At 46.1% G+C, this 17,077-nt stretch overlaps 1 protein-coding gene across 5 annotated transcripts in view; it reads left to right on the top strand.

Annotated features, from left to right (window-relative positions):
* The window catches only part of LOC119964481 (vitamin D3 hydroxylase-associated protein-like), a 152,245-nt gene extending 136,081 nt beyond the window's left edge, over window positions 1-16,164 (top strand). For all 5 annotated transcript variants that reach the window (XM_038794033.1, XM_038794034.1, XM_038794030.1 and 2 more), the window contains 4 exons: window positions 9,522-9,561; window positions 10,003-10,111; window positions 11,827-11,972; window positions 15,747-16,164. In XM_038794033.1, coding sequence (XP_038649961.1) covers window positions 9,522-9,561; window positions 10,003-10,111; window positions 11,827-11,972; window positions 15,747-15,944 — 493 coding nt within the window. In that variant the 3' untranslated portion in view covers window positions 15,945-16,164. The remainder of the gene's footprint in view (window positions 1-9,521; window positions 9,562-10,002; window positions 10,112-11,826; window positions 11,973-15,746) is intronic.
* The last annotated feature ends 913 nt before the right edge of the window (window positions 16,165-17,077 follow it).

Genomic DNA, 17,077 nt, shown 5'->3' with positions numbered 1-17,077 from the left:
GAACAGAAATAGAGCGAAGCCTATCCATAGTATATGGATACAGTCAGGACAGACCAATGTGGACGGAACGAACTGATGGTGTTCGGGCTCCCCCACTTGGGTCTGTGACACTCTTTGGGGTCAATCCGGGAGACCGGTAGTCACAGCAAAGGTTCGAGGGAAGCCCACAGAGTTACTTTGGGACACAGGAGGGTCCCGCACCACAATTAATTCCACCACCACGGCACGGGCAGACACGTGGCCGACCACCTCCACCATCACACTTAGCGGTTTTACAGGACATTCACAGCAGGGACACATTACAGCCCCCGTAGCAATCCAGCTCGGGAACATCTCTACCAAACACCCTGTCGTTTTAGTAAATCTTCCCCGTACAGCAGAACACATATTGGGAATAGACTTCATGAATGCCCATAGCCTGTCGTTCGACCCAGTAAACCAGTGTGTCTGGCGAATGGCAAGGTCAGACAGAGCACCCGCTACTCTCACAGTAGGAGAGTATGCTAATCGGATTAGCGCAGTAGGCGACTATTCTTTCGACCTGACTACACTAAGCACGGACAAACAAGTGAGAGCAGTTTTAAATAAACACAGGACAGCATTTGCCAGTCACCGGCACGACTGCGGCAGAATGACTGGACAAGTTCAAGTTACCGGACCTGACCCCCGACCACAGAAACAGTACAGATTTCCCCTAGAAGCAGAGGGAGAAATAGGAAAAGTAATAGATAGCTTATTGGAGCAAGGTGTACTTAGAACAGTAGCCTCGACCAATAATGCTCCTATTTGGCCAGTGAGAAAGCCCGACGGATCATGGCGTCTGACCATTGATTATCGGGAGCTCAACAAAGTAACCCCAGCAGTAGCCCCCACGGTAGCAACAAGTCCCGAGACCATGCTCAAACAGGGACTCCACTCCAAATATTTCACGGTATTGGACATTAGCAATGGCTTCTGGTCAATCCCATTGGCAAAGGCGTGCCAGTACAAATTTGCCTTCACATTCAAAGGACAGCAGTATACGTGGACATGCCTCCCACAAGGATTCCACAATTCACCCTCCATTTTCCACCGACAGCTGGCAAATGGTTTAGTAAAATTTTCCCGCCCCGAATGTCTGGTACAGTATGTGGACGACCTATTACTGCAGACAGACACCAAGGCAGAGCACATTACGCTTCTGGCCGAGCTCCTGGAACTTTTAACCTCGATCGGATGTAAAGTTAACCCCAGAAAGGCCCAGATATTGGAAAATAAAGTGATGTATTTGGGTACAGTCATCACGCACGGCAAACGCGAGATCAAATTCAAAAGGATTGATTCGATTGTCAAATTGCCCCTTCCCCAGAATGTTTCAGCCCTCCGATCGTTTTTAGGACTGGTTGGGTACTGTCGGAACCATATCGATGGCTTCACGACAAAGGCAGCCCCACTCTCAGACCTCCTTAAGAAAGGAGCACCTTGGGAATGGCTTCCGCAGCATACAGAGGCTGTGGAGGAGTTAAAGAGAGCCCTTAGCGCAGCACCCGCGCTACAAGCCCCAGACCAACTCTCCCCCTATGCAATAGAGGTAGCGAGCACAGATCTGACCCTCTCGGCCGTGTTACTTCAGGAACGGCACGAGCAGCTAAGACCCGTGGCTTATGCCTCAAGACTTTTAGACCCAGTAGAACAAGGATTCTCAGACTGCGAGAGGCACCTCCTAGCAGTTTTCTGGGCAGTTCAATACTTTTCCTACATTACCGGACTCAATCCCATCACCATTTTTACCGAGCACACCCCCACACAGTTACTCCTAGACGGTCGACTGAAGGACGGTTCAGTTAGCCAGATTAGGGCAGCTAGGTGGACGTTACTTTTACAAGGACGGGACATTACGGTTAAACGGACCCGGACACACACATGTTTAGCCAACAACCTCCAGTATCCAGGACAGCCCCATGAATGCGAAATTGTTGCACCCCTACACAACACAGGACCCTTCATAGCGAAGACACCCCCCAGGAAGATAGGGAACCCAAGACAAAGCCCCCAACACACAGACACGTGTGGCCCACTGAAAATATACGTGGACGGTTCATCCACAGTTTTAGATGGTGAGCGTATCACTGGATGCGGCATCTATGTCGAGGATGCGCAGGGTCGCGCTTTAGAGGAGATTGCATTAAAATTGCCAGGTCATTTAGGTGCGCAGGCAGCAGAGCTCGCGGCCATAGCTTACATAGTGGACCACCCCGATTCTTTCCCCAGCCCGGCAGACATATATTCGGACAGTCTATATGTCTGCAACAGTTTAACGGATTTTCTACCCCTGTGGAGGACACAAGATTTTGTCTCCGCAGACGGGAAACCCCTTCCATCAGCCCCTTTACTCCGCCACATCCTAGACAAAGCGGAGGATAGGACCTTTGGCATTATCAAAGTTAGAAGTCACCATAGGTCATCCCCCCCTGGAAATGTAAAAGCCGATGCATTGGCAAAAGCAGGTTCCAGGCGAGGACACTTTTGGACACCCCCAGCTAGCGCACCAGCTAGCGCCCCTGTGAGTGCAGTTCAAGTCTCACAGACGGACATTAAAGATTTAGCCAAGGCACAGAAACAGGATACAGATCTCAGGGAGATTTTTAAAGGAAATTTTGTGTCACAGTACGATAAGTTCCGACACGCTCTGACCACACATGAGGGTGTGATCATCAAGGACCAGCTTTATGTGGTCCCGCAACAGGATAGAAATCAGATGATTGCCTTGTTCCATGACGGACACGGACACCAAGGGATCGACCCGACCACGAGGCACCTCAGGCAACTCTGTTGGTGGCCTAATTTAAGGACCGATGTTACCCATTACATCGAGAATTGCCTTATTTGCGCCCAGAATAACCCGGAGAGGTATTCCAAAAAGGCACAGCTTCGGCATACTCGACCAGTTAATGGCCCCTGGACAAACCTCCAGATCGACTTTATAGGACCATTGCCCCCTTGTAGGAATGGCTATAAATACGTGCTGGTTGTGATTGATACCTTTACCAAATGGTTCCCCTCAAGAACCAATACAGCTAAGACAGCTGCGAAGATCCTGACCCACCACATCTTCACGAGATGGGGTCTACCCAGAAGTATAGATTCAGACCAGGGATCTCACTTCACAGGACGTGTCATGAAGAACGTCCTGACCATATTCGGCATTAAACAAAATTTTCACATTGCGTATCACCCACAGTCAAGCGGGATTGTAGAGCGCATGAATCGGACCCTAAAATCGACCCTTAGAAAAATGGTTCAGGAAAACAATTCAGCATGGGATTCAGTGCTCCCATTCGCACTCATGTTTATCCGCAACACGGTTTCAACATCCACAGGTTTCACCCCACACACACTCATGACCGGACGTCCTATGAAAGGTACAGAATTCCTTTTAGGACTGGACATGACTAGCCCTGAAGTGACGGCCCTCACGCATGAGAAAGCTGTTAAAGACCTAGTTGAGACTGTGAGGTCTGCACAGATCGCAGCCGCAGTTCAACTGGGAAAACGACGAAAACAGAGCACAGCTTGTTTTAACAAAAATTTACACCCCACAGAATTTCAGGTTGGGCAACAGGTAATGCTATCTGTGTATAACCCCAGCAGTTTTTTGGCACCAAAATATTCCGGGTCGTACTCAATTTCGGACAAAATTAGCCCCTCAGTTTACAGGATAAAATACCCCAATGGAAAGACTGCGTGGTTTCATATTAACCAGCTAAAGGCATATGGAACACAATCTAACCACGCACACCATGTCTTACTGGACGCAGCAGAACATCTCGCCCCGCTCACTAGAGACACGTTTCCACCATCCCCCTCGACCAGTTCCTCATTGGACTCGCCCACGACTCCGCCCACTGACCACAACAGACCACGCCCCGGAACGCCCACAAGCTGCCACAGCAGAGACAGCGAAACTGACACTGACTTTCAGGACAGCCACAGCACACATCCCTACAGCCCACACTTTAGCGACTATGACCTCGACTCCAGTGACCCCATGGAGGTCACCTACGTTAAATACCCAGACCCACCACCCGACCCCGACGAACCCGACAATGCCCCTTCAAGTTTAGACCCCACACTTTGGCACAGGGACAATTCATGCAGACTTGTCCGTAATGATGAAAGTGACCCCCAGTCACATAACTCTAAGATTGCATGCCTGATCCACACAAGGGTGTGGGATCCGGGAGAGCAGGACGGCACGGTGTCTGACTCCCGATACGGCAACCCCTTTGTGACCCTGTTCACAGAGGCAGAGGAAAAGTGAGGTGTCCAGATGATGTAAAATAGGAACCGCTTGAGGGAAGCGATATCCTTTCTGATGGAACCTGCACGTATGTTTTGTTTGTAAGTTTGCGTTTGTTTGTCTTTTAATGTTAATGGTTCAGTTGGAGGTTGGCCATCTTCTTTTCAGCTGAAAAGCTTGTGACCGCCTCGCACGCACTTTAGCTTGTCCGCCGATACCTTTGAGAACTTCAGTTCCCAATCCAATGGTTTGATTGGAGATCTTTTCAGCTGTAAGGCTTGTGACCGCCTTACACGCACACTAGTTTATCTGCAGAAACTTCTGAGAACTTCAGTTGTATTCCTCTGATGAACCGACATGGTTCACGACTTGTTCCCTGTTTTCAGATGTTGGAGCATCTTGGCTCCACCCTTGTTTTTAGGTGCCCCTCTATTCGGTGAATAGAGGCTGCAATCCCACGGTTAACACATTCTTGCCCGTTCATTCCAGGTTACTCAGGCAGTGGAGAAACGGCACTGAGGACCCGTCCTGTCTGAGAACCCCCCTTTGGTCAGCCAAGCTCGGGTACGGCACAGCACGCCTTACCCGGGGATTCCATCCAAATCTTACCCGTAGCGGCCCATACGCAACTCATTCGACCTTTTTCGTTTCAAAATTTGCTTTCATTTTTCGTTAGGTAGCCCTTAGGCCGCCATCCCACATGCTATTTACATCCAGGAACATTCGGATGGTAAATTTGCAAAGCCTGCGAGACGGCTCGCAGGAGGAAAGTTGTTAGGTGTATTTCTGCTCCTAAATTCGCTTTTGTAAAAGAAAATGAGGGGAGTCACAGGGAGTGACTTGGCCAGTCATTTAAGGGTCAATTGGAATGAGAGGACAGATACACTAACAGTACAGATATTAAACTGTGTATTGACAGATACTGTGCTTGATCCCATAGCTTTCGAAAGTCGAAGGAGGGTTCACGGCAAGGATCGGTCATACAGAAGGAAGAGGACAAAGAGAACGAAGAGAAGACCATGATGGAAGCCTACCTATTACTGTTAAATGTTGTATTTGTATATGTGGAAGCAAGTCACGTTTCCCCCACAACCCCCGCCGTCAATGTTTCCCTCACACCAACTTCCCTGTGCTCAGCACTGATCAGCGAAGTTCAGACCTGGTGCACAAAATTCATGACATGGTACTCAATGGCGTATGTGATTGAATCACTGTTGGTGATTGCAATTCTCTGCATCATAGTACAGACCCTCAGGTTGAGGAAATGGAAAAGGAGAGCCTCCCGTTCCTGCCCCTCAACCATTTACGGAGTTCAATCCCCTATTTTCGGTTTTCACCAATCCCCCAACCCCTTGATGCCTAGGAAATGAATAAAGCAATATGTGAATAAAGAAGATACTAATGTATTATATGGTTCTGAACTCGACTGCCGAGTCAGAAAGTGACATGTAATGTGGTGTGAATGGATAAGGTTTTTTTTAGACTGTAATAAAATGTTTAAAATGAGATAAGGATAGTAGTTATGATAGGTAGAGGTTCCCGAATATTGGTTAAGCATGTCCCCTTTGACATAGCGCCAAGTAGAAAATGTGAGTTAAAATTTTTTTTGCCATAGTTAAAGACAGAGTAGACGCCCAGGAACTTGCTAAGGTCAGGGAACCCAAAGAGGGCACCCAAAGGCACTCGAAGAAACATGGATAGGTGATCCTTCACAATTTCTCGTGAGGATCACAAGGAGGGAATGTAGCCATCTAAGATGGACACTGGGCTACAAAATGGAGAACTGCTAAGGCTGCAGGGAAAAACAGTCTTAGTGAGGACAAACAGCTTGCAGAAGACTGTTTTGCATTTTGCACGTACAGAAACCAGTTTCTAGCCAGGTGCAGAGTTTCAGCCAAAGGTGCAAATGGGAAACAGATCTGCATAGTAATGAGGTGATCCAGATCCAGACCCCTGACAATAGAAACATTTAAGTATCGATGGATACTTTTCCATAGACGCCCAGACAGATGGCGCCAAAGCAACCAACACAAAGAGCCGTAGGGACCGCCCCACCCATCGAGGAACGACCCTAAGATTGGGGAGTTTGAAAGATATCGATTGGGAAAGACCCAATCGATACCTAGCAGGTGAAAGAACCCGCCCCAAGGGGCACGGACTTCTAGGACCTATAAGAGTAGGTCCCGCACATGGTTCGGTCTGTTGTTTTTGCTCCGGCCCAGACCTGTTACATCGCATCCTGACTCCAGTTTCATCACCGGCCGTTGAGCATCAGCCATCGAACTGTAAGTGCCAACACAACGATCGCTACGTGATCCAGACCTTGCTAGCCCTTGACAACTTTGCGAATCAGAAAGTTACAGACCAAGAACGGGACGAAGGCCTTGCTCCCTGACCTTGCCTGTTCCTGTCTAGATAAGTATTTAGTTGTTTAGTATTAGAAGTAAGTTAGTCTCTTTAGCGTATGCATGTGTATTTATTATATTTGTTATAATAAACACCAATCGTTTGGACTTACTAATCGGTGTATGGATTTATTACTTTGAACCTGACTTTGATATACTTGTGACGGTGTCTCAATACGGCACCTGGCGACTCCGAGCATAATTACACATACAGAGCCATAGTAGTGTTAAGCACACGGCCTTTAAACGGAGGCGTGTTAATCACACTCCAGTAAAACGAGCAACAGAAGGTAGCTCATTGTTCAGCCATCATCCTTTTTGCCAACTTTTGATTCTGACTCATTCAACTCAGATGCATTCTCATCCCATTGAAGTTGACTTTGCCCTAATTAATTACCCTGCTCTGGATTGCTACTTGTCCTTTTCCATGGCCAACCTATACTTCTGATACAATGGCCACTATCCCCTTACTGCTGTCCCACTGTTATTTGATCCACTTGGGCCAACTCATTCCCCATAACTAGACCCAACAGTACCCGGCTTCTCATTGGATCAGAAACATACTGCAGCAGGAAATGATCTTGAGCACATTCCAGGAACTCTCACCCCTCTTGTCTCTTAGCCCAGTCTATATTTGGATAAGTGAAGCCCCAGTATAATTGTTCTATAATTCGTACACATCTCTGTCATTTATTTGCATATTTGCTTCTCTCTATGTCCCCTGTTGCAGGTCTATATACTACACCAATCAATATTACTGCACCTTTTTCGTTCCTCACCCCTAGCCAGAGAGATTCCTTCCCTTGGTTCCACTGGACCATCTTCTCCGACCAGCACTGTAATGTCATCTTTAATCAGTATGTTAGCACAGTGGGTAGCACTGTTGTTTCACAGCTCCAGGGCCCCGGGTTCGATTCCCGGCTTGGGTCACTCTCGGAGTCTGCACATTCTCCCCATGTCTGCGAGGGTTTCCTCCGGGTGCTCCGGTTTCCTCCCACAAGTCCCAAAAGACGTGCTGTTCGGTCATTTGGGCATTCTGAATTCTTCCCCTATGTACTGGAACAGGCGCCGGAATGTGGCAACTAGGGGCTTTTCACAGTAACTTCATTGTAGTGTTAATGTAAGCCTACTTGTGATAATAAAGATTATTGTAATTATTATATTCTCCGTTTTGTAGGGGCCTCACGGTAGCATGGTGGTTAGCATCAATGCTTCACAGCTCCAGGGTCCCAGGTTCGATTCCCGGCTGGGTCACTGTCTGTGTGGAGTCTGCACGTCCTCCCCGTGTGTGCGTGGGTTTCCTCCGGGTGCTCCGGTTTCCTCCCACAGTCCAAAGATGTGCGGGTTAGGTGGATTGGCCATGCTAAATTGCCCGTACTGTAAGGTTAATGGGGGGATTGTTGGGTTATGGGTATACGGGTTACGTGGGTTTAAGTAGGGTGATCATTGTTCGGCACAACATCGAGGGCCGAAGGGCCTGTTCTGTGCTGTACTGTTCTATGTTCTATGTTCTATATTATTACTGCCATTTCTCACTCTGGAAAGGGCGGCACGATGGCCCAGTCATTAGCACTGCTACCTCACAGCGCCAGGTACCCCGTTTCAATTCCAGCCTTGGGTGACTGTGTGGAGTTTGCAGATTCTCCTCGTGTCTGCATAGGTTTCGTCCGGGTACTGTGTCTTCCTCCCACAGTCCAAAGATGTGCAGGTTAGGTAGATTGACCATGTTAAATCACCCCTTAGTGTCCAAAGATGTTCAGGTTAGGTGGGGTTACGGGGATAGGGCACTTCTTAACTGTGATGTGACCATCACAGGCAGCATGGTGGCACAGTGGTGAGCACTGCTGCCTTACAGCTCCAGGGTCCTGGGTTCAATTCCGGGCTCGGGTGATTGTGTGGAGTTTGCAATTTCTCAAGTGTCTGCGTGGGTTTCCTCCGGGTGCTCCGGTTTCCTCCCACAGTCCGAAGATGTGCAGGTTAGGTGGATTGGCCCCTTAGTGCCCAAAAGTTTAGGTCAGGTTACAGGGATAGGTTGGAGGCATGGGCTTAAGTAGGGTGCTCTTTCCCAGGGCCGGTGCAGACTCCAAGGGCCAGATGGCCTTCTTCCACACTGTAAATTCTATGATTCAATGATTCTAATTGTGCAACACACACAATACTCAACCTTACGGATGCATCACCATGACTCCAGCTGCTGCTTGAATTCCAAGTTTCTGCAGCTGAAGACACTTCCAGCAGATGAAGTGCTCGAGAGCACTTTGTATCTGCACAATTTCGCTCATCCAGCAGGATGCACATTCCACATGGCTGAGCTGCACTGACATGACTTAAACTTTTTAGAAAGTGATTACTACAGTATGGTGTAATATAATAACACATCTGTCACTTACCAATCATCTCCTCCTGCACAGTTCAGAAAAGCCTGTACTTATCAACCAATCAACCTGTGACATTACTTTTAGATTTTTTTCTGTCAACTCCTCGCTTGCTCGTTGCTCCCTCCCTCTTGTGCCTCTTTATGAAGTCTCACCACTGTCAGACTCATTTCTTTGCATTCAGTAGGTAAATACTTGAACACAGACATTGATTAAAATTCCTTAATTTTTCTAAATCAAAAGAAAACTCAGACTTAGAGTGGTACGATCGGGGAATCAATTTTACCCCTCCTCATGTGACCACAAAAGAAATGCGACCAAACAAACCCATCCTTAGCATCGTAACTCCTCACCCACAGCATTCCTGTCCAGAAAAGTGTGTTAAAATCAGGGCTTTATATTTTGATTCAGAAAAATTGTTTCTATCTTATCTTTAATGTCCTTATTTTTATGATTTCACAGATCAGTTGAGCAACTGTGGAAGCACCATGTTGCTGTGATGGTAAGATCAAATGTTACCGCCCACATTAGTAAGATCCATTTGATTCTCAAATAAACAACAATAGCACTTTAATATTACGGTGTTGCTCATTTCTCAGATTTAGTAGAATTTGCTTCAAGTGAACATGAATCCAGTGAAACTCAGCCAATAATAGGCATATCCCAATCAGTCACATTTTTAAAGCAAGTGAATTTTCCTACTTCTCAAGATAGCAACATTTCAGCATAGTTCCTGATATGTAGCAATTTCTGGTTTTGGGAATACAGAATTGACACTGAGCTTAAAGCATTAGGGTGCAGCCAAAAATAAATAGATTAGTATGTTTGTCAGAGGTTCACAGAGCAAAGGTAACTCAGTTCTGGAACAGGTAACTCTTCTTGAGCAGCTAATTCAGAATTAACTGCCACCAATAATGAGGCCAAATTTGTGTATTTTGTGTAGACCTACCGTGAAGAGTATATAAAGGCATGGGGAAAGCACGACATTGAAGTCCTACTCTGTCCGTCAGTAGGTCCTGCTTTTCAGACTGGACGTGCTGGAAAACTGTCAGGTAGGCAAAAGTTCAGGAATATCTGCTTCCGATAAAACTACAAGGTTGTACCAGAGAATGAACGATAGTTTCATGTTTACTATTGTATTAATTCGCATAGAGGGGAATCAGATGGGGCACATCTTTTAGTAATGTATATCCATAGGTGCATTTATGATGTGGGTACAATTCTGAGTTGGTGTTTTTGTCACAATTTTTATGAACTGGCAATAAATGACAGCCACTCTGATTGCCTCAATGACTTGTCAGCTCTCAATGGTTCAATCTCTTCTCCTGATACTGCATTCCATGGGATTCACAAAGCTGCACTCCTGCCTCTAGTCATCAGCATATTTCCAACACATCTGCAGACCACTAGCTTTACTAAGCTGGCACTGCCCCGGGTTTCTTTGAACGCCAGGCTCCCAATCTATAAAAAGATTTCCAGGGCTTCTCTGAGCTCTAACTACCTGGAACTTGTTAACATATCCTAGAGTTTCTCGGTGAGCTGCAAACCATATGAGGTCCAAACTGCCACAACGCATCTGTTATCTGTCCAATTATACGTGGAGAATCGATTTTATTTCTGTTTGCGAGTAAATAGGAAAGGCCACTTTAGGATGTGACGCACCTTGTAAATTAGGAGGTAGTCATTAATGATGTATTGAAGATTCAGATTTATTTTTTTAATTTTAAAAAAAAATTTAGATTACCCAATTATTTTTTCCAATTAAGGGGCAATTTAGCGTGGCCAATCCACCTACTCTGCACATTGTTTTTGGGTTGTGGGGGTGAAACCCACGCAGACACGGGGAGAATGTGCAAACTCCACATGGACAGTGACCCAGAGCCGGGATCGAACCTGGGACCTCAGCGCCGTGAAGCGGTTGTGCTAACCACTAGGCCACCGTGCTGCCCAAAGAAGATTCAGATTTATAAAAATGTAATGTAATAGCATATTTATTTTAGAAAAATAATACAATTGATAATGTACAATATTATAGCACTGGGGGCAGGATTCTCAGGTCTGCCAGCCACATGTTTCTCGATCATGCACCGTCCGCTGGTGGTGGCATCCTATCTTCCTGCCGATTGTCAATAGGATTTCCTATTGTAACCACTTCATGCCGCTGCAAAACCTGCTGGCGGGGGTGCGCTGGTGGCGGGAAAATTGAACCACAATGACCGGAGGCGATGGGGTAGTGGTATTGACACTGGAATTGAAAGTCTATTGATGACCATGAAACCATTGTTGATTGTTGTAAAAACCCGTCTGGTTCACTAATGTACTTCAGGAAGGAAATCTGCCAAACTTAACTGGCCTGGCCTACATGTGACTCCAGACCCACAGCAATGTGGCTCAGGAGGCAGGACAGTAACATAGTGGTTAGCACAGTTGCCTCACAGCTCCAGGGTCCCAGGTTCGATTCCCGGCTTGGGTCACTGTCTGTGTGGAGTCTGCACTTTCTCCCCGTGTGTGCGTGGGTTTTCTCCTGGTGCTCCAGTTTCCTCCCACAGTCCAAAGGTGTGCTGGTTAGGTGGACTGGCTATGCTAAATTGCCCTTAGTGTCCAAAAGGGTTAATTGGGGTTACTGGGTTAAAGGTGCTGGGATGCAGGTGTGTACTCTAGTGCGGTGCTCTGGGATGGGCCAATATGGCCTCCTTCTGCACTGTAAATTCTATGATTCTCAAAATAAAATTACAAATACATTATTTAAAAATACTTTTCCCAACAGCTTCTTCCAGCTACACAATTATTTACAATTTGTTAAATTTTCCTGCGGGTGTTGTGCCTGTTACCAAAGTGACGAAGGAAGACGAGGAGGAGCTAATGAATTATCATGGCTACAAAAATGATTCCTGGGATAAAACTTTCAAGAAGGTCAGTGTGAGATAAGTATGATAGTTTTGTTTATGGGTGCTTTATCATATGATTTCTGTTCTTCCTCTCACTGTACATGTGGCATTTAAAACCAGATTTACTCGCGGACAAAGTCCCTTTGCTTTTGATGCACAAAGTCTCAGAATAACGCCGAGAAACTTCCAAGTGTGCAGTTGGATTTCTGGATGCTTAACAGGCAGGGACCTCCACCTGCCATTTATTATGGCGCTGACTACATCAGAAACATTCAGAGCTGGGCAGACGATGCAAATTCTGGCAGCTGCAATGCAGCAGGTGCCCTGGGCTAGACTACTTAGTGCTGCGGTGAGAACTTGGTCCAACTGGAAGCCATTGTGAGGGAGGCGAGAACAGGTAGAGGAGACTACCAAAATCGTTTTGATGAAGCAGCAGGATAGCGACGTCTGCTCCTTACGGGGATTATGGGATAGCTGAATGAAGAAGCGCACCTGACAGTGTCAAACATGACAGAAATAATGAAAACAAAAACATTCAACTTCAGGGAATTTGACTTGCATATTTTTCTGGGAGAGGTTTGAAACGACAATGGCCGGCTCTTTCAGGCTGGGAGTTGGAAACCTCTGCACTAGAAAACCAAGGAAATATAGAAGATTGCACTGGCACTCGGTGTCTCAGTGGCCCTCACCTCAGATCCCTTCTCCAGTCTCAAAATTAACATGATTACCTCACCAGAACAGCAACCCTAAGATACGTGTGACTTACATTTTAAGTGAACTGTATTTAAATGTCACAGATACTCATTTCATTGACTGTAATGGTGATATATGGATCATAATTCACACACCTGTCATTATCAGTAAGTAGCAGAGGCAAACTCCCCTTGAAAAGAGGCCAACTAGTAGCCTCCTGTAGTGCCTCAGCTTAAGATGAATAATATTAGAAATTAATTATTAAAATTATATTCATCCCATACAACCACTGCAAGACGATGAAGAGGAAGAGAAAGTTGAAAGCAGGCAGCATCTTGCCATCTCTGCATTGCTAATCTGTTCATCACTGACACCATAATTTACCCATTCTCTATCTGTCGGCAGTCCTGAGAAAACAATGCGATATTTAGATAATTGCAATGCAAGAATTAGGAAGAGCTGTCGGGATAAGGCTCATTATTAGGTGAGTCACAGAACATGAGCATGTCAGGGGAGTTAAAGGAACCAGTGGGAACTCCTAGAGGCGGGAGAAATCAGCCCCTATCTTGTGGAGATATGAGGTGGGATTCTCCGTTTGCTGACGCTTAAATCGAGAAACTCGATTTGATGCAGAATAGCCTCCGACGCCAAAATTGCGCTAGGTGCCAGTTTGCCGCCAAATCGGGATTCTCCGGCACCCTGAAAATGGTGTAAATGTGTCGCTTGCAGTAAAAGTACAGTAGGTATCGCAATAGCGGGCCTGACACCCTATTCTCCGGGCCCCTCGAGATTCACCACCGTTGATGGACCGAGTTCCCGAGGGTGTGGTTTACTTGTGCTCTTATAAGTCGTGAACTGGCGTTGTGGCTGATGAGCGAGAGAGAAACATTTTAGTCAGGAGGGATGCGAATAATGGACCCCTGAAAAATCCAGCCAAAGGAATGGTTTAATACTTAATAATCTTTATTGTCACAAGTAGGCTTACATTAACACTGCAATGACGTCACTGCGAAAAGACCCCAGTCGGCATAATCCAGCGCTTGTTTAGGTACACGGAGGGAGAATTTACAATGTCCAAATTAACTAACAGCACAAGCGGGATTCTCCATAGCCTGATGCTGAGTTCAGCGATTGGGCGGAGAATGGATTTCCACGCCGAAATCAGGGCTGGCGCTGGTTTGAAGCCAGTCAGCCATGCACCGCCCCCTCCAAACTGGCGTCATCGCGCCATTTTAATGTCGTTGGTGCATCATCGGCTGGCCCTTCCATGATGCTCCTCCCCCAATGGGCTGAGTTCCCGATGGCGCTGGCCACATATTGTCTTAGCGGTCAGGAACCCGGTGTGTCGGCTGCTGTCTGTGTCCAGCGCCGACCCTACACTCGGCCGGGATCCATGTCGCTGGCTGCGAGGTGGGGCTTCTGCAAGGGCTGGGGGAACTGATGGGGGGTAGCCAGGGGGTGGGCTGTGTGGTGATATGCATCACTGTAGATACACAACGGGTTAATGTAAGTACACGTAGACTAGCTAGACACTAGAGGGAGCATCAGAGACATGACACACAGACACTCAACCAATAGGTCAGTAAGATTGGACACGACCAATGGGCATTCACGATACACACAGAGGTGACACTACCACAGGGGGGCATTACACCAACCCATATATAAAGGACACAACACACATGACCTTCCTCTTTCCAGTGGAGACACTCAGTGAGTACAGACACAGGGTTGATTCAACATCACACCCACCACCTGGATTGTAGCAGACTGGTTCGTCAGTCTGAGTAGCTATAGAAGGATTAACAGTCGAGGTGAATCCGAGTAGGAGAATTGTAAATAGTTCAATAAACGTGTTGACGTTATCTCCACGTCTGAACCTTCCTTTGTCAGAGTGCACATCAAGGAAGCAGCTTATGCTACGCCAAGAGCATAACAAAACAGGCTATGGGGTCGCGGATGGTGGGTTGGGTTCATTTAAGGGGAAGATAGTTAAACATATGAAGGAGAAAGGAATAGGTTATATTGATAGCGCTAGATGAAGACAGTGGAGGAGGCTTAGGTGGAGCATAAACCATTTGGTCTGACTGGCCTGTTTCTTTGCTTTAACTTCAGGTAATACATTGTAAATCCTCAGATAAGAATAAAAACCAAGCCACATGATGAAGGTATAAAGTGCAACGTTTCGATAATAAGCATGTTGACTTTTAGCAGTGTTGCAATAAATTACATAATCACAGAATACTACAGTACAGAAGAGGCCTTCGGCCCATCGAGTCTGCACCGACGCATGAAAGGCCCTGACCTGCCCACTTAATCCCACTTGCCAGCACTTGGCCCATAGCCTTGAATGTTATGACGTGCCAAGTACTCATCCAGGTACTTTTCAAAGAATGTGAGGCATCCCACCTCTACCATCCTTGCAGGCATTCCAGACAGTCACCACTCTCTGGGATCAACATTTTTCCTTAAATCCCCCCCTAAACCTCCCACCCCTCACTTTGAACTTGTGTCATCTCGTAATTGACCCTTCAACTAAGGGGAACAGCTGCTCCCTATCCACCCTGTCCATGCCTTTAATAATCTTGTGCACCTCAATTAGATTGCCCCTCAGTCTTCTCTGCTCCAGAGAAAACAACCCAAGTCTATCCAACCTCTCTCTGTAACTTAAATGTTCCATCCCAGGCAACATTCTGTAAATCTTCTCTGCACCCGCTCCAGAGCAATTACATCCTTCCTATAATGTGGCGACCAGAATTGAGTAATCCAGCGGTGGCCTCACCAAAGTTCTATTCAGCTCCATCATGACCTCCCTGCTTTTGTTATTTATGCCCCGGTTGATAGAAGTGATTGTCCCATATGCATTTTACACCACCCTATTCACCTACCTTTCTGCCTTCAAAGATCTACGGACAAACATGCCAAGGCCCCTTGGTTCTTCGGAACATCCCAGTGTCATATTGATTTTGCTACATTAGATTTGTCTCAAATGTTGCACATGTTGACCTCAATTAAATCAAATGCAAATTTGACTGGAGAGTTTTAACACCTACATTAATAATCTACTTCTCCAAATGCTAATATTTTTAGTTTGCTTGTGTTTCAGGCGGTATCAGGAGGTGTTGGTCTTCCCTTAGCTGTGCAGTGTGTGGCCTTACCCTGGCATGACGAACTCTGTCTTTGTTTCATGAGGGAGGTGGAAAAGCTTGTCAAAAAGAAGAAAGGAACTCAGCAGCCTCTGGAAAAGAGTAACTTAAGTGTTCAAGCAGACGCTGAGTTACTTAAAGAGCAAACCTTGCTCTGAGGGCAATTAATTCATTGAGCTCGATTCGCAATTTCATTTTTAATTACACAGCAGTTCTGCTTTTATGGCTATTTCACAACTGATAACTATCTGCTGCCACTGATCTCTGAAACTCCGTACAGTCAGTTTTCTGGATGACAATGGAGCACTCAATGTTTAAAAGACGTATTCTCAAAAACTGAGTAGAAATATACAGAATAAAAATAGATGCACAAGTTGCTAATCTTTGTGACTGTTGCTTCTTCAAAAGCCCTAGTGATAGGGCTATTAAATAATTCAAGAGCATTTCACACAGACTATGTTGCTGCATTTCCACCAATGTGAAAGGTAAGTTTTAAAAATAGCCTGCCTGAGGTTACTGAGGTGTAGACAAGTTCATTGTTCAAGAAAGAACTTTCATTTATATAGCACTTTCTGGATCTCAAGATGCTTCGTAGCCTACTGAATACTTTATTGGCATATTGTATTTGAGCTTGTATTGCGGGAGCCACAGCAAGCAATTTTTGCACAGCAAGGTTCCACAAGGAGCAAGAGGTGTTCAATAAGGGACAAATAATAGAAGCAGGCCAGATAGAAGCCCCCTGCTCTTCTTCCACTAGTGCTATTTATGTCTACCTGAGTGGGCAGACGGGATCTCAGTTTACCTTCTCATCTGAAAGATGGTATCAGAAGTCATGTAGCACTACCTCAGTACTGCACGAGAGTGTCAAGCTAGATTACGCACCCAAGTCTCTGGAGTGGGACCTGAACTGATAATCTCCTGACCAAGAGGTAAGTGTGCTATCACTGAGCTGATTCCTAAAGCACTTAAAGAGTTGACACACTATATTAACACAGCACTATCACTGAGTGCATAGTTTACTGTGTGGCAGAACTTGTGTTCCCACTGATATGAAAGATATGAGGAGGCACAAATACTTTAAGATTTCGGAAGTGAAATACTCTTGTTGGAACAAGTGTCAATATGTTATACTTGTGCAGTATTATCACTTCATAATCCATTTGCTATAAAGTGCTTTGGGATGTAACAAAGATCTGATATAGTGCTATATAGGTGGAAGTTTGATTTTAATTATTTGAGCACTGTTGGAGAGTCAGGATGATGATAAGATGCTGGAGGTGAGTTCTGCTGT

This window comes from Scyliorhinus canicula, chromosome 4 (genome assembly GCF_902713615.1).
Source record: "Scyliorhinus canicula chromosome 4, sScyCan1.1, whole genome shotgun sequence".
NCBI classification, from domain to species: domain Eukaryota; kingdom Metazoa; phylum Chordata; class Chondrichthyes; order Carcharhiniformes; family Scyliorhinidae; genus Scyliorhinus; species Scyliorhinus canicula.
This window is presented reverse-complemented; position numbering and strand designations above follow the sequence as displayed.